The sequence below is a fragment of the Hemiscyllium ocellatum genome, chromosome 39, assembly GCF_020745735.1.
Source record: "Hemiscyllium ocellatum isolate sHemOce1 chromosome 39, sHemOce1.pat.X.cur, whole genome shotgun sequence".
Lineage (NCBI taxonomy): Eukaryota > Metazoa > Chordata > Chondrichthyes > Orectolobiformes > Hemiscylliidae > Hemiscyllium > Hemiscyllium ocellatum.
In genome coordinates this window covers 14,911,806-14,934,012 of record NC_083439.1, presented here as the reverse complement: position 1 = coordinate 14,934,012, position 22,207 = coordinate 14,911,806, and the positions used below count along the sequence as shown (strand labels likewise).

The 22,207-nt window shown below is 41.2% G+C and overlaps 1 protein-coding gene across 1 annotated transcript in view; it reads left to right on the top strand.

The window, feature by feature from the left end:
• LOC132834190 (cytosolic carboxypeptidase 4) overlaps positions 1–22,207 on the top strand; it is a 248,579-nt gene that overhangs the window by 121,893 nt on the left and 104,479 nt on the right. The window contains exons 16-18 of the mRNA XM_060852856.1: positions 8,710–8,854; positions 10,516–10,666; positions 16,841–17,021. Of these exons, the coding sequence (XP_060708839.1) occupies positions 8,710–8,854; positions 10,516–10,666; positions 16,841–17,021 (477 nt within the window). The remainder of the gene's footprint in view (positions 1–8,709; positions 8,855–10,515; positions 10,667–16,840; positions 17,022–22,207) is intronic.

The following is a 22,207-nucleotide window of genomic DNA, read 5'->3' as shown; positions in this document are numbered from 1 at the left end:
ACCTAAATAGAAAGTGTGAGGGCATGATCTCACACTTTCTTCCATTCAACAACATCTGCCAAACTTTTCCCACTCACTTAACCACAGGAGTGATCTGGTGGCTCAGTGGTTAGTACTGCTGTCTGACGGTGCCAGGGACCCAAGTTTGATTCTACCCTCAGGTAACTGTCTACGTGGAGTTTGCATGTTTGTCTCATGTCTGTGTTGGTTTCTGTTGGGTGCTCCGGTTTGCTCCCACAGTCCAAAGATGTGCGGGTTAAGTGGATTGGCCATGCTAAATTGCTCTTCAGTGTCCAGAGATGTGCAGGCTAAGTGAATTAGCCATGATAAATGCAAGGTTACGGGAATAGGGTGAGGAGGTGGGTATAAGTGGGGTGCTTTTCAAAGGGTCTGTGCAGACTCCATGGGGCGATTGCTCTCTAACTGCACTGTAGGGATTCTATGATCTACACATCTTGCAGATTCCTTCTGTCCTCATTGCAATAAGCTCATCCATCTATTTTTGTATTGTCTGCAAACTTGCATGTTTTACACTTTGCTCCTTCCTCTAAGTCCTTAACATAGATTGTAAATGATTGTGAATTTAAGACTGATCCTTGTGGCCATCTGCTAATTACAACATTGCGACATAAAAAGATCCATGAAAGACTCTGTGTGAACTGATTCTCAGACAATGCTAATGCATTATTCGCAATACCATGAGCTCCTACGTTGTGCAAGAATCTTTTACATGGCATCTTATTGAATGCCGTCTGGAAATCCACATGCACTACAGCCACTGATTCTTCTATATCAACTTTGCTTGTTAGATCCTCAAAATATTCTATCAAATTTGTCATGCATCATTTCCCTCTTACAAATCCGCGTTTACTCTGATTCCACAAAGCTTTCTTGAATATCCTGCTAATTCTGGCATTTGCCCAATGACAGATGTTAGACTCACTGGCTTAGAACTTCCTGCTTTCTACCTCCCTCCCTCCTAAAATGAGGGCCACATTCGCAGTTTTCCAAATCACAGGAACCTTCCTGGAATCCAGTGAATTTTGGAATATTTTGACCCAAGCCTTTACGATCTGTGCTGTCACTTCTCTTCAAAATTATGGATGCAGGCCATCGGGTCCTGGAGACCTTTCACCTTTAGTCCCAGTAATTTGGTGAATACTTTATCCCTTGTGATAGAGACTGATGCAAGATCCTTTTCTCCAATCAGTACCTTGCTTATTTATTATATTTGAGATTTTTATAATGTCCACCGCTATGAAGACCAATACAAAATATTCATTTAACTTACCTGCCATTTCCCTATTCCATGTTATCAACTCCCCTGGTGCATCCTCCAAAGGTCCTATACTTACTCAACTACTCCCTTCATTCTCATATAGCTGTAAAAGCTGTTTGTTTTTATGTTGTTTGCCATTTTAGTTTCATAATCAATATTCTCCTTCTTTATTAGCTTTTTAGCCATCTGTTGCTAGTGCTTAAAAATTTCCTAATCCTCTGGTCTTCACTAGTTTTGTGACTTTGAGGGCCTTAGTTTTAGTTGGTTTCTCTGTTTGAACCCCTTTGTTAACCATGTGTAATTTACCCTTCCCACTGAGTCTTTCTTTTTGCTCAAATAAGTTTTTGCTGAGTGTTATGAATATCTACTTAAATGTCTGTCACTACTTTCCCGTTTGTCTGTTTTCCAAACCTTACTTTTGGCGTTTTCTTCATACCTCTGTAATTGCCGTTATTCAAGATGAACTAAATTTGAAATTCTTCCATGTTGTGATCACGAGAGGTTCCTTTTAACTAGGAGGTCTCTTATTAATCTTAGCTCATGACTTATTACTTGACATAAAATAGCCTGTTCCCAAATAGATTAAGCAACAATTTTTGCTCTAAGAAACAATCCCTGATGCACTTCAGAAATTTGTCTTCCATGCTGCCTTTACCCATCTGAAGTGTTCAATTAATATGCAGATTAAAATTGCTCATGATAGCTATAGTGCCCTCCTTACATGTCTCCATTATTTCCCGATTTATACTTTGTCTTACAGAGAGGTGACTCCTCAGGGGTTGATAGATGACTCTCACCAATACCTTCTTTCCTTTGCTATTCCTTATTTCCATCAAAATGAATTCCATATCACGAACTATGGCATCTGTTTCACTACTCATCATGCCACATATTATTATTTTATTGACAAAGTACTCCACCTCCCTTTCCTCATTGTTTATTTATCCAGAATATCAAGTAGTTTTGAATATTGAATCACCGTTCCTCAGCCATGTCCCTGTAATAGCCATCAAGTCATTATGATTTCTATTTGTTCCATCAGTGCATCTATCTTGTTACAAATGCTGTCTGCATTCAGATAAAGAGTTTGAAGCTTTGATTTTTTTGCCATTATTACTGGCTCTAATATCTGGTCCACTCTTCTGCATATATTTCCCAGCCCTTCCTGTTGTGCTTTGATTTTCATTTGCCTTTTAACTAAGCTGCATCTTGACCTACTTGTTTCTTTTTGATTCTTTAAACTTCTGTTCGATTGAATTCAGTGAGAATGCAATGGCTAATTATTCTATTCTCTCCATGGCTTTTACTCATACCTTAGTGAACAGCTCAGCCATCTGTTTGGCTATGTGAAATCTGCGAGATTTATAAAACTTCGAAAGACGACAATTGCTTTTTGAAATGCCTACTCAAGTGTGTAAGAAATTAGAATGTGGATATTAAGATATTTATTAAAATGCTAATGTACGGAACGTAGGGTCTTGGACCTGCACCAAAGGTGTGCCATGACATCCATAAGGCACAGAACGTGGAAGGAGGGGCTCACCTAGATAGTTAGACGATAACTATCATTGAATGGTTTTGTTTGAATTACAATGGCTGTCTGAGGATGACACAAGAAAGACAAGCATGCCACATCATGCCTGTAGGTGGCAAGGATAGCTGTAAGTAGTAGCAACAACATTCAAGAGATACTTGTGTAATTTAAAGCTTCATGGGATTTTTAAAAGACTTCCAATTCCTCTTATAGGGGCTGCGAATTCTGTGTATCGAATGAATATTGGATAATGGGATTGAGAGCGTGAGGGGAGAAGGGAAGCTAAGAGGTGGATGGGCTGAAAGGGATAGTTTGGTTCAGTGGGTGAGAGTGAAGGCGGCTTTATGTTGGTCTGAAGAATTTGCCTGATATAGAGTCATAGAGATGTATAGCATGGAAACAGACCCTTTGGTCTGACTCGTCCATGCTGACCAGATATCCTAATTTGGCCTCATTAGACAGCACTTGGCCCATATCCCTCTAAACCATTCCTATTCATATACCCATCCAGATACTTTTTTAAATGTTGTGTTTGTACCAGGCTCCACCACTGGCACCTCACTCCATGCATACTGTTTCTACGCTGTAGGGAATCTAATCATAAAGGCATGATTTTTGTGGTCTGCCTCAGCACTGGACACACAGCTCCAACAGCAGGCATAATGCCAGGGTATCCCACCCTTGAGGAGATGAAATTTTCACTTGCTGATATTGTCAGAGCAGAGGCAGGATGTAACATTACAAAGGTTCCCAATTCCCACCTCCATCAAAAATATATCCAGCCCTCGGTGTTCCATTGGGACAAGGGCTGAGAAAATCCTCCTCTTCCACTCATGAACTGAACCACAATAGTATTGTGAATATTGTATGTACAGATTTTTTCTACCAGTTGCTTTACTGGAGGATGGCTCTGCCTGTGTACAATTTGAAATATGCAGCGTGAATTTAAGGTTGTAATGAGATTCATATCAATATCAAGTAAGTGCGGAACAAATAAAAACAACATACTACTGATGCTAGAGATCTGAAATAAAAACAGAAAATTCTGGAGAAACACAACAGATCTGGTAGCATCTGGAGAGAGAGAAACAGAGTTAATGTTTTAAGTCTGGTATAATCTCTGGAGAAAACAATACCAGACTCAAATTGTTAACTCTATTTCTCTCTCCACAGATATTGCCCCACCTGCTGAGTTTCTCCAGCATTTCCTGTTTCTATTTTAGTTTTGCAGAACAAATGCACACTTTCCTTATTGCATTTAGTTCTTGAAGCAAAGGGGTTTATGAAAGGAACTATTTCCACTGTTTGCTTTTCTCTTTCAGATTTCAATCTCATTTCTTTTATAGAGTTGAGATTTCTGTGTTTTGCCTGATGTCCAACCTGTAAATATAACAGTTTCTGGAACATTCAGTAATCGGGTCTTTTTTTTCTCTTATGACGCTATTGGTTATCAGATTCCAGTGCATGGTTGTGTGGCTAATGTTAATAGCAATAGAGAAACTATTCCCTTGACAGAAACATTTAGTTGCTTCCATTTCCAATTTGCCCATTCAGTGAGATTGTTGATATAACACAGTGCAGTGTTTGCTGCATAAATTGTCTCATACCAGAGTGTTTGAGAATTTCTTCAGGTGACAGTAAATTATGTCTTCATCCATTGGTAGGTAGTGAAAACTCATTTTTTTCAGTTTACAGAGAATATTTGACATGCATCAAATTAAGCCTTTGGGCTGTAACAGAATAGATTTGGAGTATTATTTCTAGTGGAGGATGGCTCTGCCTGTGTACAATTTGAAATATGCAGCGTGAATTTAATTTGTTCATGCCACCCCAAAAAACTGAATGGGTGGGAATGTATTCACCCAACACTGGAAATACAAAGTGGTGCTAATAGCCCAATGCTGGATGTTTCCCACTGGTCAGTTGAAGTAAAATTCCAATGCGTTGTACACTTAACTTTCAATATGGCTACAGCGTTACCACTTTGTAATTTTGGATGACCAGCCATTGTTTGTCCCTTTGAGAGGGATAAAACGTAACTGTACAGTGAAAAAAATAGCATTATTTCGAGCCTCAACTGGTTGTAATCAAAGTTGTTGACCAATTTGTTATGGGGACATGAGTTCCCATGGCAGGTGGTGAAATTTGAATTCAATTAAAATCTGGAACAAAAAGCTAATGTTCTGACAACACTGTCAATCATCATGAAAACACACCTACTACTGGGTGACTGATGTCTTAGGGGAAGAAAATCTGCCATATTAGATTACTTACAGTGTGGAAATAGGCCCTTCGGCCCAACAAGTCCACACCGACCCGCCGAAGCACAACCCACCCATACCCCTACATTTACCCCTTACCTAACACTACGGGCAATTTAGCATGGCCAATTCACCTGACCCGCACATCTTTGGACTGTGGGAGGAAACGGGAGCACCCGGAGGAAACCCACGCAGACCCGGGGAGAATGTGCAAACTCCACACAGTCAGTCGCCTGAGGCGGGAATTGAACCCGGGTCTCAGGCGCTGTGAGGCAGCAGTGCTAACCACTGTGCCACCGTGCCACCCGTAAATATGTACCTGGTTTGGTCTACATTTGTCACCAGACCCACAGCAATGTACAGATTCTTCACTGCCTTCAGCAATTAGGGATTGGTAGTGGATGCTGATCTAGCCAGTGACACTCACATCCCATGCACAAATAAACAAATCATAGTTGTGGTATTGTACAGTTTGGTATGTCTAATCAAACAAAGGCTTCCTGTTGGTTATGGCACAGGACAACAAATCACGTTGTCAATATAAGTGGACAAATACTTAATGTGAACATCCTGTTTTTAGAACCTAGGGTTTATTGATAGGGTCTTAGAGATTGTAAGTAAAGAATAGCTATTAAATTTATACAGAACACTGGCTTGACCTGGACTGAAGGTTTACTTTGCTGTCTGGACTGCACATTTCAGGAAGGATATGAAAGCTTTAGAGATAGTATGATAATGCCTTTAAGAATAAGGGACTTGAGTTATATAGATAGACTGAAGTCATTGGAACTGTTTTCCTTGAGAAGAGAAAGTTGAGAGGAGATCTATTAAGGTATTTCAAAATTATAAGGGGCATGGACAAAGTAAACAGGCAAAAACTGTAGGAGGCTATTTGACCCATCATGTCTATGCTGGTCTGCTGAAGGAGTACTGGGGAAAGATTGAAGAAGAAGTAGACACAGATTTGAAGTAATCGACAAATGAAGCAATTACAAGAGGAAAAGTTTCTTTCATGTGGCGAGAGGTTGGGATCAGAATCCACTGTCTGGGAGTTTGTTGGAGGCAGGGTCAATTGAGGTCTTCAAAGAACAATTGGATCAGTATCTGTAAAGGAATGATCAGCTTTACGAACAAAGGCAGTGGAGTACCAACCCGTGAAGTACTCCTTCAGCAGACCAGCATAGACAAGATGGGTCAAATAGCCTCCTACAGTCTCTGACTATTCTGTGATTCTGTAATGGTGATACTGACCTGTTTATTTGGATTGGTTAATGCTACTGTTAAATAACTAGTGTTGTCAACTGTACACATTATGTATCCATCTACTAATCTTGGAGAATGTCATCTCTAACCTGAAATATGCAAAAGCCACAAATGGCCAGAAAATGACTTCCTGTGTGAGTGAGGGAAATGTTGAGTTTATTTTTTGCCATCTCTGTCTCTGTGAAATAATTCTGGGATTTGGGAGGCATTTGAGTTTAAGTTGTAACATTTCTTTCATTTTAACCAGATTCATAACTTTTAAACATATGGCATTGTTCTAAATTATCTTGATTTATTTGTGTCTTCTGCAGAAGTCCATTAGATATGAAATATTCTTAACATTTAAAGAAAGCATTTTAAACACATGGTGTCATGATGTTCTGGTTTAATACCTCTAAGAGAATGGAACATTTAATTATTTTTCACATTGTTGCTTGCTATGGAAGTGGAGGAATATTCATTCCTCTCCGAAGGGTTTAAGCTAATATTCTGAGCACATCAACAGTTGTCAGTATCTGATATCCTTGGATCACATATAATCATAACGTGATGATTTCTCAAAATGTAAAACCTGAAACAGTCTTCACTGTCACTTTATTTTTCAGAATTTAATCTCTTCATAATTGCCTTTGCAATTTTTGTTATATTTTAAAATTAGAACTGGATTTTAAACAATTTTAATCTCTAACATTTTAGAATGCAAAATGAATGTTTGCTCAAACAAAATGTGCGTAAGAGGCAGCATTTGAATTTTGCTCAGGTGCTAAGCACATGTATGCATGCAAATGCAATGTAGATACTTGTGAAATACTCGTGTGTGATGCAGATTTCTGTGTAACATCATCACCTTTCAGTATGTACTAATGATACTTGCATTCATTTGTGAAGTGTGTTTCCCTTCAATGTGTTCTTGGGATCCTTGAATCAATGCCTCTAGTAGGAGGTGCATGTGTTGCACACTTGGTGGTGATCCTTTGTACGACTCAATGGTTTGCTAGGTTACTTGATCAGACCATAAAGAATCAACCACACGATATTTGTCTGTTGCAGGCCAAATTTTTTAATGTGGAATATTTTCGTGAACTAGTTAGATTTCTATGAGGCTTTTCTGGTCATTTCATTTCTGGGACCAGCCTATTACTAAATGGAGTAAATTTAATTTCACAACATCATGTTGTGATAACATTTCTATGTATTCCACATACAGGCACTATTCCTATCTGTATTTTATAATTAGATGCAAAATCCACAGAGATGTGAAATGTGTAACATACATCTTTCAAAATATACAGACATGTGTATTCTGCATGCAGGAAGTACACATCTGTATATAAGGCTTTTCTTCTGAAATGGCATTTCTGTCACCTACAATCAGACTCCACCACCAGAGATATATTTCCCTCCCCACCCCAATCAGCATTCCGCAGAGACCATTCCCTCTGCAACTCCCTCATTCGCCCCCCATCCTCCCCAAACAACCCACCTTCCACTCATGGCACCTTCCCTTGTGCCACGAGAGGTGTAAACCCTGCACCCACACCTCCCCCCTCATCTCCATCCAACGCCCCAAAGGATCCTTCCACATCTGGCAGAGATTTTCCCACACGTTCAAATACCTCATCTACTGTGTCTGTTACTCTCGATGTAATCTCCTCTACATTGGGGAGGCAGGATGCCAAGTTGTGGAATGTTTCAGGGAGCATCTCTGAAACCCACTGGCCTGTGACTGATCACTTCAACTCCCCCTCTGACTTGGCCAAGGATATGAAAGTCCTGGCTCTCTGCCATCATCAATTCCAAGCCATCCAATGCCTGAAGGGAGAACGCCTCATCTTCTGTCTTGGTACCCTCCAACCACACAGCATCAACATTGACCTTAGCAATTTCCTCACCTCACCTCCCCCCCACCTCATCCCAGATCCAACCCTCCAACTTAGCACCGCCCTCTTGAACTGTCCCTACTTGTCCACCTTGCTTCCCACACATCCACTCCACCTCCCCTCCGATCTATCACCATCACCCCCCGAGCAGCATCTACATAGCGCCTTCCCAGCTGCCTCACTCCCTGCCCCACTCACACCCCATCCCCATCCCCATGCTCCTATTTATCTCTCAACAGCTCCGCACCCCCAATCCTCACCCCCACCCTCACCCCCACATTCCTGATGAAGGAGCTATGCCTGAAATGTTGATTCTCCAACTCCTCGGATGCTGCCTAACTTGCTGTGCTTTTCCAGCACCATGTTTTCAACTCTATCTTGTGAAATGTGATCTACCAGATTGACAGGGATTGAACTACAGCACATTTGGCAAAGTAGGACACAGTGGATTTCTTGTACAGGTAACAGCTGAATATTATTCTGTTTCCACAGAAACCATTACTGCAGATATAATGCAGCTACAAGAGGGCAGAAGGAAACATCATACTATACCTTGACATTCACCATCACTTTCCTACACTCGAAGGATGTCTGCTACCTGGCATATCACTACCCATATACCTACTCAACACTAATGGTATGTATGGAAAAGTACTGCAAAGTGCCATAGTGACCACATCTACAGAACGGTCTGTCCCATATGTAACATGACCAGCCAAGACAGTCCAATAATGAAATCAGTCACAGGCTATTATAAAACACCACAGACAGGTTTTACTTTTGCATGTGAGCTTCAGGACATTGAAATTGATTTGAAATAACAATTGAAGATCTGTGCTGTGTGCTAAACAGTCAGTCTCTTGCAATTTTCCCTGAATTGGCCAATTAATTGCCAGAGGGCAGGCTTGCCATCCAATTAACGATGATAAGCAGACTCTTCAGGAAGGTCCAACCTCTCTCTTGACTCTGCTGCAATGTGGTTTTAGCTCGAAGTTTTTAAATGATACCCTCTGAAAATCAGATTCCATCATTTATCTCATAAGTACATCGAGCCCTGGAAATATTTTTAATCATTTGCAAATGTGAGCCAGAACGATGTGAGAGCAGCCTTTATTTTTACAAAAGAATTTGTTACAGGTGTACTTTAAATTAGATTTCACTGCAAAACAAAATTGGATTTCTTTCTTCACGTAAAATTATATCGAAATGAAATCTAATGCTGAGTTTGTTTCTCAATAAAAAATTTATGTGAATAAAAGGACATTTCAGATCGTTCCACTTCATGGAGACAAATTATTCTGAATCACTTATACTATGCATTGCTAATGTAGTCAGGATATTGAAGTTGGTCTTTTTATTTCTATCTAAATAATTTTAGGAGTGGCTATAAAATGATTGTGCACCATATTATCATTTGATCTCTAATCGAAAATAAGGCATGAATTTAGACACACTGAGCACTGGGGCAATAGAGAGATCAATGTTAACACAGTTCACAGACCTCATTGCACCAATCCCCACCCCAGAAAGTCACCTAGTTCAATTTAACTGACAAAGAAATTTGCATTTAGATAGCAACCTTCATGCCCTCACAATGTCTCATCGTACTTCACAGTCAATTAACTACTATTGAAGCGTAATCACTGTCATAGAAAAACATGGCAACCAATTTGTACATGTCAAGATCCTACAGCAGGGAAAAAAACAAATGATCTGTTATATTGGGGTATAAATTAGGGCCAGAGACACTGGGAGGGTGCTCCTACTCTTTTCTCAATAACGTTGCAGGATTTTTAAATATACAAATCAGGCCTTGGTTTCATCTAGAGGCACAACACAGGCAAGTCTGCTGACAATCTTCATTCAGCTACAACAGTTCTTCTGGCCCATGAAACTTCTTTCCTTTGTTCACCATTTTTGAGTTGGGTTGAGTTTGTCAGCCATCAGTTTCCCTGCTGCAAATGGTCTTTTGTGAGACTAAGTCAACAAATCACCATCGGATCACATCTCACATGATCACCATTACGTGAGGAATTTTCAACTTGCAGCTTGGGACATGTTATGAGCAGGAGGAGTTGGGAATAATATTTGTCCCTCAATAATAAGCCAAAGACAATCGCATCATTCACAATCACAAGGAGATCACTTTCTCAATGGTCATTGGTGCAAACTCTTCCTGCAGCAGTTTCACTTAGTTGAAGAATGATTGAAATCTGGAGTATTGAAAAAAACACAATTGAATAAGAAGGTCTAATGCAATGCATTAATCTCAATATTTCTTCTCTATCCATGTTTCAGACTCACCTGCACCTCCTCGAGGAGTCACTAAATCATGATCAGGTTTATTTCCGGCATCAGACATTATGTTCTACACTCGGCGGTAACAGGTGCCCAGTGATCACGATTACTGCTAGTCCTGGAGCTCAATGTGAACAGTTGCGTCAATTTTGTAAGTTTTCTTTGCTTTTTATAAAGAACTGTTCCTAAGTTGATGCATGTTATTGAGGATGAAGGACGATCAGAACTTTGGTGCATCTCAACAAATGAGTGGGTTACTTAGTTTGCACTGTACTTGGCATCGCCCCCTATCTGCAGAAGGCTGAATTTCACATTGGCGATCTTGAGGTGGTGGAGCAGTGACAGCTGCTGGTGGTATTACATCCACCTGATACCCAGGTTCGCTAAGGGTCATAGGTGAACAATATCAGGTAGAGGATGGCTTTCAGTTGCCCACCCACCACCCTCCTCACCCCCTTCCCAATGCCAGGTTCATCAAGGAGACACACGGGAGTCCCTTTGAATGAGAGACCCTGTAGAAGACTGCCAGTAACTTGACAGAGTTTATTCTTTGGGCTCCACTTGTGGTGCGCTCTCTGTCTCCTCCTGGGACTGGAGGCTGGTCCCCTCTGACCTTAGACTGTATTGAGACAGAGGTGAGAAGGTGGCAGGACCTTGAGCTCCAATTCTTCTATTGGATTAAATGCTGCCACCACTAAACCTGCCTTGGCTAAAGGCACTAAATTCTACTCAATAGGTTAAAAAGCTGCCTGATGCAGGCTTTGTGTAAAATGATAAGGTAGAGGAGCATCTGAGGAACAGGAGAGTTGACATTTCTGGCATAAGCCCTTCATCAGGAAATTGGAGGGGGAAGGGGGCTGAGAGATAAATAGGAGGGGTACAGTGCCTTATCCTCTGCCATTTCTGCCACCTAAAATCAGACCCCACCAACAGAGATATATTTCACTCCTCATCCCTATCTGCATTCCCCAGAGAAAATACCCTCTGCAACTCCCTCATTAGGTCCATGCCCCTGCCCTCACCAACCCACTCTCCATATCCAGCACCTTCCCCTGCAAGAGGTGTAAAACCCATGCCCTCCCCTCCCCCCTCACCTCCCGTCCAAGGCTGCAAAGGATCTTCTCCTATCAGGCAGAGATTTTCCTTCACATCTACCCACATCAACTACAGTGTACATTGCTCTCAATGTGATCTCCTCTACATCGGGGAGACAGGATGGCAACTCACGGAGCATTTCAAGGAACGTCTCTGGGCTGACCACTTCAACTCCCCCTCCCACTCTGCCAAAGACATACAAGTCCTGGGTCTCCTCCATCGCCAAATCCAAGCCACCGATGACTGGAGGAAGAACACCTCATCTTCTGCCTTGGGACCCTCCAACACACAGAAGTAACATCGACTTCACCGGTTTCCAAATCTCCCCACCCACCACCTCATCTCAGGTCCAACCCTCTAATGTGGCATCGCCTTCTTGACCTGCCTTACCTGTCCATCTTCCTTCCCACTTATATACTCCATCTTCCCTCCATACTTATCACAATAACCCTCAAATGCATCCAACTATCACCTTCCCAGCCAGCTTCACACCATCCCACCCCACCCCCCTATTTATCTCTCAGCCCCCATCCCCCTCCACAATCCTGATGAAGGCCTTATGCCCGAAACGTTGACTCCCCTGCCCCTTGGTTGCTGCCTGACCTGCTGTGCTTTTCCAGCGCCACACTTCTTGACTCTGACTCTCCAGCATCTGCAGTCTTCACTTTCTCTATGATATGGTAGAGGTACTAGCAACTGAAATGAGTGTAAGTATATTCCATAGCCCATTAGAGGATAAAGATAACATATAGCTGGACACAGTGAGGTAGAGAGATACGCTGATGTATCGGGCTAGAGTGTCTGTGAAGCACAGGAAGTTAGACAAACAGTAACAGAGGAAATGTGTGCTTCAGTAACATGAGGTGAGTGCATGAGAGAGTGAATTAGAGGAATTAGTTGACACAGTAAGTTAGAGAGATTGAGTAATGCAGTGGGTTGGAGACACTGTTATACAGACAGTTAAAAAGGCGCTGTGTGATATTGTGATTTAGTAACCTACCTTTTTTCACTTGTGGAAGTTGAGCTTGAATCCAGTTAATTAGGTTCAATATCATCCTGGGCTGTGGCAGTGAGTCTTTGCAGTAATTTCCTACATGGACAAGAAAAAATGAAGGGTAGATAAGGTGAATAGCAAAGGTCTTTTCCCCAAAATGGGCAAGTTCAAACTTAGGGGTCATATTTTTAAGGAGAGAGGAAAAAGTTTTGGAAAGAATGTGAGGGGCAACATTTTTATGCAGAGTAGCTCATACGTGGAATGAACTGCCAGATGAAGTGGTGAATATTACAGTTACAGCATTTAAAAGACATTTGGATAAGTACATGAATAGGAAGGGTTTGGAGGGATATGCCCTAAACACAGGAAATTTGCATTAGTTTGGCTTAGGAATATGGTTGGTGTGGACAAGTTGAACCAAAGGGTCTGTTTCTATGCTGTATGACCCTATGACTCTATGACCCTGTCTTTGGTGGGTTGGCTGATTTTAGCCAGACATTAGTTAGTGTTCTTTAATTGACTTCTACATTTCTGGGTAAGAGACCGAGTGAGCAAAGTGGAATAAAGTTGGAGATACTTTCTAATGAAGCATAGTGTTGGGTTAATTTTAGGAAACTTTGTTTTGCATCTTACTGTCTGATCTTATCCAGGAGTGATTGATAAGAGCAGCATAGAGAAACTCTATTATGCATCTAACCTGAGCTTGTGTTCTTGTCACTTAATGCTGATAAGGGTTGCCTGAAGTAGAACACATTCCATTCATAGCAGGGTGATCTGTCACCTGTTGGGGGAATGAAAACCTTAAAGGAAAATTAAAATTTGTTTCCTTATTTTTACTTCAAATAATTTTTGACAGTAAATTGTTTTAATGTATGATTGAGACCATGACCACAAGCAATTCACTGGAAAATAGCTATCAAATGTTTCACAGAATTTGTGGCAATTTTTACACAGATGTACTTCCCGCTGACTTTATGTTATTGGCTCTGTCTGAGTTCTGGACCAACCATTATTTGTCTAATCAAAAGAGTTGTTGCCTTCTGCAGCAGAGTTTTATAAAACTGCTGCACATTTGTACTTTGCCTTCCCCACTAACTCAATTTTTGCGTTGCTTTGTTCAGAAAATTGATATTCCAGTAACAATGGTGTGACTGAAATACAAAACCACCTGCTCCTTCAGTCAATCTCACTTTTCTCTGCTTGACTTCTCTCCATTTTTCTATCACTATAAGACTAACAGCAGTTACTTTTTGTTAATCTCATTCAGAAATGCTGAACCCCACAAAACACAGAGACTGCTTAAACAATTATATCTGTATCATCAATTTCATTAGACTTTGTACTTCCAGAAAATTGATTTTCACTCTGCATCTGACCTCCTTGTTTACTGAATAAGCATTGAACCATAACAGCCTCAGCCACTTGGGATATAATGCATGCAAGTCAAGGATGTGAAAAATTGAAAAGTAGAATTATTAAGGAAAATTGTGAGTTTTATTATTAACGTAAAGATTTAAGCAAGACCAACTGACCAATGTCATAACTTTCAGTAATTGTTGAACACCATTTGTTTTGTATCCAGTGTGGTAATACAAAGCTTGGAAGCTATATAGTACAGGGTACAAGGAATCCATTCAGCCCATCTTGCCTATTTTGGTTCTTTAAAAGATGGATCCAATTAATTGCTTGGTATTCTTGAACTTAAACATTGCTAAAAAGAGACACAAAGTTAAACTTCTTGTCTTGCTTTCATCAGGACTGGGACATAAAAAAAGTATTGAAAGGGAACACCACTTTATGCAGCATGAGAACAATGTCCTGATAGATTGGATTAAGGTTGATATGGAAATGATACTGGACCTGTTAAGTGTCTATCTTAGCTAGCTCATTAATCTCGCACTGGCAGGTAGACTCTGATTGGTCAGGAGAAAGTGTGGACTGCAGATGTTAGAGATCAGAGTCGAAAAGTGTGGTGCTGGAAACACACAGCAGGTCAGGCAGCATTCAAGGAGCAGGAGAGTCAATGTTTTGGGCATTCCTGATGAAAGGCTAATGCCCAAAACATCAACTCTCCTACTCTTCAGATGCTGCCTAACCTGCTGTGCTGTTCCAGAACCACACCCTTCAACTCTGATTGGTCAGAGCATTGCCATGGTGAATGCAATAAGGATTGACAATATCCATAATAATTTTCAATGAGAAGTGTACAATGTATACACAAAGTCTTATTTTGCTTCCACACAACAGGTATGTGGATATACATTGCATCATAGAATCACAGAATCCTTACAGTGTGGAAACAGGCCATTTGGTCCAACAAGTCCACACCGACCCTCCGAACAGTAACCCATCCAGACCCATTCTCCTACCCCATTACTCTACATTTATTGCTTCTAGCATATGCAAATGAATTTCACTGTAAGCCTGACTAATAATCTTAAATTAGTTTCTTGTGTATGTCTTTGCACTGTCTGGATTACTTAGTTAAACGTTGTCCCACAGCAGAATTGCATCAAATGCTGTACCCTGTGTTCTGAGTTTTCCAAGCATGGACTGGTTGGTTTAGTACAGTTGGTATGCTGCCCAATACAGATAGTAAAAGGGATATGTTATATGATCCAATGCATGAGTTATTGGGATGGAGAAAGTGAGGACTACAGATGCTGGAGATCAGAGCTGGAAATGTGTTGCTGGAAAAGCACAGCAGGTCAGGCAGCATCCAAGGAGCAGGAGAATTGACATTTTGGGCATGAGCCCTTCTTCAGGAATCAAAGGTTTCCTGAAGAAGTGTTCATGCCCGAAACATCCATTCTCCTGCTCCTTGGATGCTGCATGAGTTATCGGGATGTATAGTCCTTGTGCATAGCATCATGCAGGCATGAAAACTCAGATCCCACGTTACTCAGACTTACGGTGGCACATTGTCTCTTTAGCTTGATGGCAGCATCCTGATAGTGGAGAGTACCACATAGCTAAACATTTCCACTCCCCTGCTCATTTCCCCGTTGCTCTCTAATTTCATCACCTTCAAGTAGTCATCCAGTTCTTAATTGATAATTATCATCTTTACAGAAGTAATATTGATGCCATGTAAAGTTAAAAGTGAACCCCTGACTTTGTCCAATAACGCGTTAGTTTTTCACATACCTCATGCACGTTTTGGAAGCTGAAGTGGCGAAAACCGTGCAGCGCGTTAATGTTTTACACCACTTTTCTCATTTCAAATGGAAGAAACAGACAGCCTTGGACTAAAGTTTCCTGCTGGATTCAGGACCATGGCCAGCAGCCACAGGGACAGCGTTGTTATCAGCAGTTGCTAAGATCTGGCATGGATTTTCACCCCTCAAAAGTTGACGCCGAAACTTTTGCCTTTTGGTCTCAACAGCTTGACTTTTCCCCACAGTTTGTAAAGTATCCGCGAATTTGCTTCCACTGTCCTTTCTCGCAGTGCTTTCGAGATTATCATAACTTGCCGAGTAAAAACGTTCTCTTCATTACACCTCCGGCTCTTTTGCTAATTACTTTCAATCTGTATCTGACTTTCAATCTTTCAGTCAGTGGAGCAGTTATTTGCTGCATCAAAAGCCTTCCTGATTTCAAATATCTCAATTAAAACCTTCCTTAACCTTCTCTGCTCAAAGGAGGACATTTTGTTTTTTAAAAAAAAGAAATGACTTATTTATAGGGAGCGTTTATCCCTTGAATGTTTCCACCTTCCCTTTCTCTAAGTGGCGGAAGGGGAATGTAACATTTGGCTTGGTTGAGCGAGGGCATGGGGCAATTCAAGTAAATATTTCAACCTCTTCCCTCACTCATAGAAGCCAACACATATTATCTGGAAGAGCCCAGCCTTTTTTTTACCAGACTAAAGTAATTTTTCCCAAATAAATTGCTGGAAACAGTGGAGGTTGAGCTGGTCATTACGGTTTTAACATTATATATTGGTCCAGGTCCTCAAAGTATGATGGGACATTACCAAAACTGCGTCTTCCTTTAAAACAAACTCTCACGATGAATTTAGCTGGATGAGACCACCAGATTGTCAGTAGAATAGTGAAAGTCCAGTTTGCAGTGAGTTGTGCAAAGGCAGTATATCCACTGCCATCCATGTCTGAGATAAAGGCGGATTAGACACGTTGTTTTATACCTACAAAATTCCAGGAAAAGATTTTTGGTAATGAAACACAACTGGAGAGTAAAAGGGATGCTGATTAGTTACCCTACTGTATATCACAGGGAATCGGCAGTACGTGGTGCTAACAGCCCGAGTCCATCCAGGGGAGAGCAACGCCAGCTGGGTCATAAAGGGCACACTGGAGTTTCTTATGAGTAATGATCCCATTGCTCGCAGTCTACGGGAGTCCTACATTTTCAAAATCATTCCCATGCTAAATCCTGACGGGGTCATCAATGGCTGGTGAGTAGAAGTAACAAGGGTGGGATTTTCTTTTTGACTCATTTACTTTTTTAAAAAGATGAATGTTCACTTCTGTGATTCAGGCACAGTGTTTGGAACCGTCCCATTAAAATATTTCTCGTGCGCTTCATATGACAGACATTGTCTACATCTCCCTTAAAAAGGCTCTGACGATGACTTTGGGATTGGGGGAATTATAAGAGTGAATGTGAACCAAAGTTACCGAAAAGGAAACAAAGTGAGTTAAGCATGGTTTAATAAGGACAAATTCATTCTGGTACATGGTATCTCTGGAGAGGCTAGTGACTGAAACCGAGATGGAAAAATCAGTTTAACAAGAATAGTTGAGTCTAATTGCTGAATGGAAATTGGGACCAGCTGGAAACAGTTGACAGTGTTTGTAGCCAGCTGTTTGGGGGTCTAGAGGTACATTAACAGTGTCCCTACCTCTTAAACCAGGACACCTGGGTTCAAGTCTGGCCTGCTCTAGGAGCCTGTAATGATGTCTTTGAGCAGATTGATTAGTAACTATCTGATCAATTTCACTTCAATACCAGTTCACTGCTTGGAGCTCCTGTGGTGCCGTGGTAGTATTTCCACTTTAGAGCATGGGGCGCGATGTTCAAATCCCATCTGCTTCAGATTGTATTATAATATATCTGGGCAGGTTGACCGTAAAGATACAGGTTGACTGTTCCAGTTGTCATTTGTTGTTTTGAATCCAACTAATGGAAACCAAATCCCAGGCCCCTAACTCTCCCACTGTCTTAGCTCTATGTCTATGTACCAGTGAGGATCTGCATGATGTTGTGAACTCAATTCTGAAAAGCTAGTGAAAAAACAGAGAGACGCGAACTGCAGCTGTGTGTTTCAAACTTTTATTTGGAAAAGCAGTGATGAAAGGAAGTAAATTAAACATTACATCATCAGATAAATGGGAAGCAAAGAATATTAACATTTCTAATAGCTATTATACACTTCAATTACACCACTTTCCAAAATGTACATGTTTTCTGCCATAATTCAGCCTAACATGGTCAAATTTGTCAAAAGTTAACAGTTTTTGGGACTAACGAAAGTATAAGAGTGACTGTTTGTGTGACCCTGATTTTAATTACACATACAAGCAATCCCTGGATTGGCAACAAGTTATTTTCTTGAGTCTGTTTGGAGGTGAGAACACAATGCAGGACAATGCCCAATAGTTATTCATAAGTATGAGAAAATGTTCATTGTTGGATCTTTAAAATTAACATGAATACAATAGTGTGTGGGATCACGTTCCTAAGTATGAATGTTTGTAAGTTGGACGTGCGTAAATTGGGGAACCCCTGTACTGAGTTAAGCATGATTTAATGACAAATTAATAGATTGTGTTTCATCTCTGGCTCTTGGTGTCTCTGGAGAGGCAAGTAACTGAACCTCAATTAGTTCTAATGTATACTGGAATTTTACAGCCAATTGTGCAGTGATTTCTGTCATAGGCAGGATATTGATGAATGTTAAGTAGGTTGATGAATATTTCAGCACTGTTAAACTGCAAAATAAAGGAAATGCTAGAACAATACTAAAGAGTGTGAAATGATGAATGCTGCAGCTCTGGGGAATTTGTTACTATGACTAATTATGAGTGCACTCTGGGTATTCCTCTAGTCCAGTTCCCTTCATCACTTCCTCCAATCCACAGGGGACAAATCTGAGTCAACTTGTTCCAAACCTGGTTTCGGTCGGCACCCTGGATCTTAATAGATTACTCAAGGTTTGGTAGACACTTTTGTTTTTTGTTCTTTTGTTCTTTTCATTAATTCACAATTGCCTCTTCCTCACCACACGAGGTGCTCTTTGAATTCTCTTTCTCACCAGAAGCAAATGGCATGTTATTTCTACTCCAGTCAAATTCCTTATCGTGTTGTGGTTCTGTTCGCCGAGCTGGAAGTTTTTGTTGCAAACGTTTCGTCCCCTGGCTAGGAGACATCATCAGTGCTCTGGAGCCTCCTGCGAAGTGCTTCTTTGATGTTTCTTCCGGTATTTATAGTGGTCTGTCCTTGCCGCTTCCGGGTGTCAGTTTCAGCTGTCCGCTGTAGTGGTTGGTATATTGGGTCCAGGTCGATGTGTTTGTTGATGGAGTTTGTAGACAGAGAACAGCCAGGGAATTCCTAGAGGCATGGCATTCATCCACAAACTCCATCAACAAACACATCGACCTGGACCCAATATACCAACCACTACAGCGGACAGCTGAAACTGACACCCGGAAGCGGCAAGGACAGACCACTATAAATACCGGAAGAAACATCAAAGAAGCGCTTCGCAGGAGGCTCCAGAGCACTGATGATGTCTCCTAGCCAGGGGATGAAATGTTTGCAACAAAAACTTCCAGCTCGGCGAACAGAACCACAACAACGAGCACCCGAGCTACAAATCTTCGCACAAACCTTGAATCCTTATTGTGTGTTCTTTGATGGAATGTTGGCCTTCTGGCAAGGCCAACATTTGTTGCCCAACCCTATTTGCCCTTCTATTGAATGGCTCACTAGGCCATTTCCGAGGGCAGTTAAGAGTCAATCACATTGTTGTGGATCTGGACTCTCACTCGGGCCAGATTGGGTGAGGGTGGCACATTTTCTTCCTGAAAGGCATTTTGAAGCTGAATGGGCTTTTGTAACAATTCTTCAAAGCAGTTATGGTCATGATTACTGAGATTAGCTTTATGTTCTTGATTTATTCCTTGACTTTGAATTCCACTGGTTGCTAGTGTGGCATTTGAATCTATGCTGCCAAGACATTAGTCTATGCTGCTAGTTTATTAGTCCAGCAACATTGCCAGAGCATTACCATCTCCCCAGTTGCCAAAGTTAATTCCCCCCAAGTTGCAAGCAAAAGATCTTGAAGGCAACATAAGCTCCTAAACTGTTCTGTGTCCCTAAACCAGCAACAGTTTCTTTGTTATGCTGCCACTTTTGCAGAATGGTAACCCTAGCTGCAGCAACATGTCAATGAAATTATCCCTAGTTAGAGACAGCTGATCACAGAGTGGGGACTTGGTGCTTGATTTCAGATGCAGGTTGAATCTCTAGCCATAAGTATTTATATTTCAGGAGTTTGGTCCATTGTCTACAGCATTACGTACATCAGCTCAATATCTGTGGATGCCTCATTCTAAGCTGTTCTGAGGGCAGTTTTTTATTGGTCAGTTATGATTTGCTATTTCCTCCCACACTCAAAATCAGGGTAAGGACATAGGTCTCCTTCAGCCGAACCAGGATCAAACCTATCCTGAACAACTTGCTAGGTGTTTAGCCAACTGAGTTCATTGTTCCCCTAAATGTGATAGGAATTCCATTCATTGTGCTCCCATCACTCATGAAAGTCCACTGAGTTGTGTGATCAGATAAAAAACTGAAAGTACTGCAGATGCTTTAAATCTGCAACAAAACTGGAAAGTCCCAGCTGGCCCACAGCACCCCTGGAGAGAAGTCAAAATTAACTCAGAACTGGCTTCTGAAGAAGGGTCATGGGACCTGGAACGTTAACTCTGATTTCCCTCTCTCCACAAGTTCTGCTGGACCAGCTGGGATTTCCCAACAGTTTGTGTAATATTAGATACTTCTGTACAGTTACAGTCTGGAGCATAGCTCCATTGATGTCTCTCCATCCCCTCATGCTTGTCAATAGTCAGGAGCAGAACCGCTGTATAATCAGAATCTATCCCAAATCATGAATTGACTCATTAATCAATGTTTAGCTTGGTTCATGTGCTTGTTGATGTGGAGTCATTTCAAGGTGAATTACAGAAATTGAAATTAGACTTCCAATGTGATCATGAGGCTGAAGGGCCCCTTTCATTGTATCACAATTAATTTAGAAATTATTTCAGGCTTATTATAAATTCTTAATGCCAATCCATCTCTTGCATCGAAGGCAGCAATCTGTGACTATCTCTTTGCCTTTTAATTTTGAGATTGAAAAAAAAAATCAGGTTTCGGGCAAAGAAAATGGTGATCGCTTTTCACAGACCATTAAGAAATTTTTCATTCTGTAAGTAAAATTCAGATTAATTTAATTTCTTTATCTTACAGTTATAAATATTAAAGTGCCCTCAGCAAACACTGCTCCAGGTCTCAGTGATCCTGCATCGCTGTTTTCACAAAGGCAAATGCTCAACCCCACAATTCATTCCGTGACTTGCCTATCAGTTCTGTACTCAGAATAAGTCCTTCGCTATCATGTGTTGACATATGTAACTCCTTTGAATGAAAGGAGTTTTTTCATCCCAATATAATCTTTAACTTTGTAAAAGTTTGTAATGACTGGATGGATACCTTTCTCCTTTGGTTGCCTCATCACATTTAATGGTTCAATTGCTCTGTGTTTGATTCTGTGAACCTGTTGATTGTTCTCTGCTCACTAAGTTTGTTTGGTTAAGGCTATGTGCAGCTGCAGGGAAAAGTAAGCAAATCTGTAAGCCAGCTGCTGCTAGCGTTTTAGAGCACAGAGTAACATCTGCTACAAATATTGAAGCAAATATTATCGCTGCAAAGCTCTGAGATTTGAAATATATAACATACCCAAATCCCCTTGGTCACTCTCTGAAGGTGGCTCTGTGGGAATCTCTTGTTGCTCATGTTACAGCAGTCAGAGTTTTTCAGGATTCTTATCCTTTCAAATTCCCCAATGGCTTCAACTAGCTCTGTATCTTTCCCCATTCCTAAAACTCTCAGATCTCAGCGTTACACCAATTCTGTTTACAATTGAGCTTTTGTGAAATTAGATTAGATTACTTACAGTGTGGAAACAGGCCCTTCGGCCCAACAAGTCCACACCGACCCGTCGAAGCGCAATCCACCCATACCCCTACATTTACCCTTTACCCCCTACCACTACGGGCAATTTAGCATGGCCAATTCACCTGACCCGCACATCTTTGGATTGTGGGAGGAAACCGGAGCACCCGGAGGAAACCCACGCAGACACGGAGAGAACGTGCAAACTCCACACAGTCAGTCGCCTGAGTCAGGAATTGAACCCGAGTCTCAGGCGCTGTGAGACAGCAGTGCTAACTACTGTGCCACCGTGCCGCCTTCAACTGCTGGGCTTTAGGTTCTGGATTTCTTTCCCAAACAGCCTCCCTTTCTCTGTCTCTTTCCTACTTTTTAGCATATTTTTACCTGGCTCAGTGCACATTT